The 5,277-nt window shown below is 59.4% G+C and overlaps 1 protein-coding gene across 1 annotated transcript; it reads right to left on the bottom strand.

Moving 5' to 3' along the window:
* Window positions 1–133: 133 nt before the first annotated feature.
* WDR18 (WD repeat domain 18) lies at window positions 134–4,976 on the bottom strand (the record flags this gene model as incomplete). The annotated part of the gene is made up of 7 exons (XM_010011741.1): window positions 134–202; window positions 807–973; window positions 3,403–3,527; window positions 3,642–3,706; window positions 3,886–4,029; window positions 4,525–4,666; window positions 4,843–4,976. Coding segments are annotated over 7 exons (846 nt in total), but the record flags the coding sequence as incomplete, so codon positions are not given.
* Window positions 4,977–5,277: the final 301 nt, after the last annotated feature.

The raw sequence follows: 5,277 nt of genomic DNA, 5'->3' as shown, positions 1-5,277 counted from the left end.
CCCCAGCGAATTCCAGGGCTCCTTCCTCCCATCCCCAACCTGCACAAAGCCCCAAGAGCTGGTTCAGCTGCAGAGGCCCCCAAGAGGTCTGCTCCAGAAGGACACCACTTCCCCACCTCGGAGCAGCTCTCACCTTTTCCCTTGTCGAGTACATCTGCGAGTAGGTCTTCCTGGCCTTCTCCAGGTAGCTCTCTCCAGCCTCCTGCAGGGACCAAACAGGAGGGACTGAGACAGATGATCCATGTCCTCTCCCAGTGCCCCCAGGCAGGGTTCCCTGCTGGAGCAGGCAAAGAACCCCCCCAGCCCCACGGGACCAAGCAGAAACAGAGCAGAGACTCCAGCCAACCCTGCAAACAGCACCCCAACACGGAGCTCATCCATCAGCCGTGGCAGGACTGTCACTCGCCCGGGGACAGGCGCTGACAGAGGAGAGAAGCTGTGGGAGCACCAACGATGCAGGACCCCCCCCAACCTGGTGGGAATGGGGGGCCGGTGTGGGTGGCCACCGGAGCCAGCCCCAGGCTGCGGCACAAGGCTGGCAGGACAAATGACTGCAGCAGCCAGAAGGGCGAGTGGAGCACGAGGAAGAGGAGGAGGAGGAACAGGCTGTGCCACGCTGGAGGAGGGAGCGTGCAGGGCTCAGGGAACTGGGCAGTTCCACCGCTTTCAGCAACAGCACTTGGGGGATGTTTGGCAACGTGGTGATGATCAGAGCAGGCTGCGGAGCTGCTGTGGCTGGAGGAGAGAGTTTGCACCCTCCAGCACAACCTCCCCACGGTGTCGCCCCCGTCCCCCCCTCCCAGTACCTGCTGGTGGAGGCCCAGGCGCAGCGTCACCCCCTCGCTGCCCTGCTCGTCGCTGCTCTCGGTACCGTGGAGGTGTTTGCTGAAGCGGGGCAGGGGCGCGTTGGGCTTCCCGTCGGGGTTGAGCATGTTGGCTGGGGCCAGCACGATGAAGGCGTTTGTAACCGGACCTGCGATGGGACAAGAGGAGGGGACGGGTCAGGCTTCCCCCGCTGGGTTTGCCTCTTGTCTGGTGCCCTGAGAGCACAGAATGACCCGTGCCAGGGTCCCACCTCCCTCCCCGGGAAGAGGCAGAGCCCCCCGGCCCGCTGCAGCTCGGGGAGGGGCGAGAGGCCCGTCCATCCCTGCAGAACCAGCCACCCATCAGCGCTGCTGCTCTCCCGCCTGGCTCCTGCACTCATCTGTCACACACTCTCCTTTGGCAGAGCTAATGAGCATCTTCATTACTGCACTTACCCACACAGGCTCTGCTCCCTGGCAGCAGCCCCCCTTCTGCTGGAGAACTCCCCCCAAACCCCAACCCTGTCCTGGTCAGACACAGCAGCAGCCCCGCTCTGGTGTGTGAGCAAGGGGGCCACAAATAAAGCCCCAACCATCCATCTCCCCCTGCCTGCACTCGACAGCGTGAAGGGGAAGGTTAAAAGGATCCAGATGCACCTGAGAGGGGGCAGGTGCCTGCCCAGTGTCCCAGCTGGAGGCAGTGGGAATGGTGCAGGATGAGGGAGGGAGCCGAGGGGGTCTCGGAACTGCCCAAGGCTTTCAGTCTCTGCAGAGGAGATTGACCAAAGCACCTCTGATGCAGACAAGGGCTCCATCATCTCCCCATCCAGCTAGACCAGAGCCTGTCCCTCCCAGGATCCAAGGCTGGATCCCACTGGAAAACCAAAGGCTCTGCCAGCACTCCCAGCCTGGCCCCAACACTTTGCTGTAACAAACCTATTTTTTTCCTCTTGCTCCCTCCCCAAAGACAAGACAATTGTTGGTTCTTCACAAGTACCCAGTAGTGAGTTACCACTGGCAGCACATTGTGAAAGGAAGGGACAGGAGAGGCAGGGGGGAGGAAACTCATGAGACCCCTCCCGGCCACTCTCACTCCCGGCCTCTCGCAGCCCCCAGTGCAAACACAAGTCCCATCCAAGCACCCCTTGTCCTAGTGGCTCAGGCACCAGCTGCCAACGTGGGCAGAGGGACTGGGCTCAACAGGGGGGACACAAATAATCCATGTTCCAACCAGCAGCTGCGGGCAGGAGCACGAAGGAGCTCAGGGATGGTCTGTGCCACACGGTGTTTGCAGAAGAAAGGATGGAGCTTGTGTGACAGGAGGGGTCTGGGGCAGTGCTGGGAGCCTCAGAGGTCTCCTGTTTCCCCTTGGAGCACATGTTGGGTGGTTGGGAGCAGCCCTGCCTTGCCCAGCACAGTCGCAGCTCAATTCCTCTGAGCCAATCCCTCTGCCCGTGCCCTGCCTCCCCCGTCAAGGACAAGCAAACCTGGCTGGAAAAGCTCCCTGCATGTGTCCTGCCTGCACAGCCACGCTCCTGAAGCCCTGAGCCACGCTCCAACCCCTCTGATCTATTTGCAGCACCATCAAGGGGAGGGCAGTGCTTTCTGAGCACACCAGGCTGCAGGAGCAGCAGCAGAGCCTGTGTCAGCTCTGCCTTGGGGAGGGAAAGGCTCAGGGAATGCGCCAGGGGGGCAGCAGGGGAGACCTTGTGCCCATCTGCACTCCCCTGCAGCCTCGGGGGGGTTTAGTGCCTGATCCTCTGGTGACTCACACAGCTCAGATCCTGTTGGCTTTCACCCGTCCAGCGCCAGTGGAGCAAGGCTGGATGGGCGCTGCAGTAGGTCCCAATTAGAAGCAGCCCTTGGCAGCAAAAGGCAAGGATGCAGCCTGGCTTCCAGCGACTGCCCTGTGGCAGCAGCTTGTCCACCTCTGTCCTCAGGAACAGGGTCCCACTGTCACCACTGTCACCTTCTGGGAGGGTTGAGGCAGTGCTGGAGAGCAGTGTGCCAGCCCCACCAGCAGGAGTGGTGTGCAGGGACTGAGACCACCTCGAGCATGTAAGAAATGCTCTGTTAGCAGCAGAAGGGCTAAATCCTAAATCACTCACTGCTCCAAGGCACCTAAGTACTGATCTGAGCTTCAAAAGGTTTGTTTGGGTGGTTTATTGGAGCCATTGACCTGAAATCCCAGACAACAGCTTATATCAGATTCAGTTCAGGCCTAATGAGCTCATGGGTCTCCTTGCTGGAGTCACAGAGACAGTCTCTTCTCCAGACACATCCTCCCCCTCCCTCAGCCTCCGAAGGCCTTTGGGTGCGTGTGGGGCAACCGCTCCCTTTGGAAAACAAGGAGGAAGATCCTGGATGTCCTCAGTGACAGGGTGAAATCTATGACTCACTCCTGACAGTGCACAGAGGGGTTGTTAACAGACGTGGGCAAGGTCAAGCATTGCTCCAGACAGCTGAGGCATCCCTCTGCTTCCTCTGCCCTTCCTGCAGGCGTGAAGTAAGTAGCAGAGAAATGCCTGAAGTGCCCGGGGTGGTGTGAGAGCAGCAGTGGCCGAGGAGGGAAGGATGCTGGTGATAAGGACATGCCTACCTTTGTGATTCATTGTCTTCAGGCACTGCTTGCTCTGGATGTCCCACAGCCGGACTGTTTCATCGTGCGAGCCGGAAAGCAGGAGGCTGCCATCCGTGGACACCGACAGACACGTCACCTGGTTCCTGGAATGGGGAACAGGATGTTTCAACTCAGGATGACCCGTGGACTGCCCAGAACTTGCCGAGGTGGGCAGACAGGGGCAATGAAGTGCTTGGCAAGTATGTCTGGTCCCTCACCTGTGCCCTTTGAAGACCTTCCCATTCTCCCGCTCTGTCTGGAAGCTCCGGTCTCTCTGGACTGGCTGCAGAAATGAAGGAAGGAAAAGGGAGAGCAGTTTAAATTCGGGAAGCCAGCAGGTTCCTCACTGTGTCTGGAGGGGACGGAGGAGATAGAGGGAACCCAGGCCCTGGCAGGTCACAGCAGTCACGTAGAGGGAGGTGACAGTGGCTCAGGGTGCAGAGAGCAGCACCGAGCACTCACCCAGGCGCAGAGGTCAACCTGGAAGATGGATCCATCCATGCCACCGCAGAACATGTGGTACTCGGAGAGATCCAGAGTCACAGCCATGATGCCCACATCGAAGAGGACAGAAAGCAGGAGCTCCCCAGATGAGACTTCCCAGAGCTGGAGTGAGAGGGTACAGGAGAATGAGGGGCTTAAGCACTGGAAGAACTCCTTGCTGTGGCTGGGGAATCAGGGCCCAGGGCAGAACCCAGGACCAAGCTCCTCGTGACCATGAGCCAAGTCTCCCAAGCAGCTCCAAACCGATCCCATGCCCATCCTGCCCCCCAGGGCAGAGCCCTCCTGCAGGGCAGGAGGAGCGAGCTCCAGGCTGCTCTGCTCCCTGCCCTTCCAGACCAAAGGACATGAGTGAGGGAATGAGGGGAGCTGGTCCCAAGGTTCCCCGGGGGAAGAGGGACTGCAGAGGCCCCAGCTCGAGGGCAAGTGCAGAGAAACTGCTGGTGTTTGGAGAGGCAAAGCCCATTAGGTCTGGCAGCTCTGAGTCATCACAGAGACAGCCAAGAAATTCAGCTACTGCAACCCTGCAGCCCAGCAGAAACTGCTTTAACCCCGTGGGGCCCGTGTGTCTCCGCTGGCTGGGACAGAGCTGAGCCTTACCTTCGCTGTCTGGTCCAGGGAGGCTGTGGCAGCTCGTGCCAAGGGCCCCCCAAAACCACAGCACAAGTCTGTGATGGGGAGGCTGTGTCGGGACCACACGTGGCGTGGGTCGGGGATCTGGGAGGGCTCTGCCTGCAGCACGCTGTGGGGAGAACAGAGAGGCTTTACCAACAGCTTCAGCACACGGGCTTCGAGCTGATTCCGCCTCCAGGAAGCTGTGGCTGATCTCTTGTTCTAACGTTCCTCACCCCAGACGCTCCCTGTTCCCCGTATGAATGAGCGTGGATGAGTTGAGACCTCCTCGCAGGCCACTGTTACCTGTACAGGTTCCACACCAGGGCCAGACAGTCCTTTGCCCCTGAGAGAAAGTGGCTGCTGTCGTCAGTAAAGCCGAGGCATGTGAGAGCCTGGTAGTGTCGGTTCATGATGGCTAAGAGGTTCCCGTTGGAGACCTGCAGCAAAGGAAAGAGCAGGAGAACATCAAGGAAGGAGCACTGAGGTGCCACAGAGTAATGCAGTGCCCTGCCCTGAACCCAGTGTAACCCCCATGTAATTACACCGCTAATTAAGACCAGAAGGATGGTGACCAGAGCACAGCAGCCTCTGCAGACACCCAGCTCACAAGTCACATTAATAATTACCTAAAGCACAGAAGAAGTGCTAAAGGAACTCGGTGTTCAGCTTTCAGGGAGCAACACCCGTGCTCGAGGCACCTCAGCAGCTTGGGAAGGGAAGGGAAGGGAAGGGAAGGGA

Source organism: Nestor notabilis, unplaced genomic scaffold (genome assembly GCF_000696875.1).
Source record: "Nestor notabilis isolate BGI_N333 unplaced genomic scaffold, ASM69687v1 scaffold23513, whole genome shotgun sequence".
Lineage (NCBI taxonomy): Eukaryota > Metazoa > Chordata > Aves > Psittaciformes > Psittacidae > Nestor > Nestor notabilis.
The sequence above is the reverse complement of the archived record's forward strand: the minus strand, read 5'-3'. Positions and strand labels throughout refer to the sequence as shown.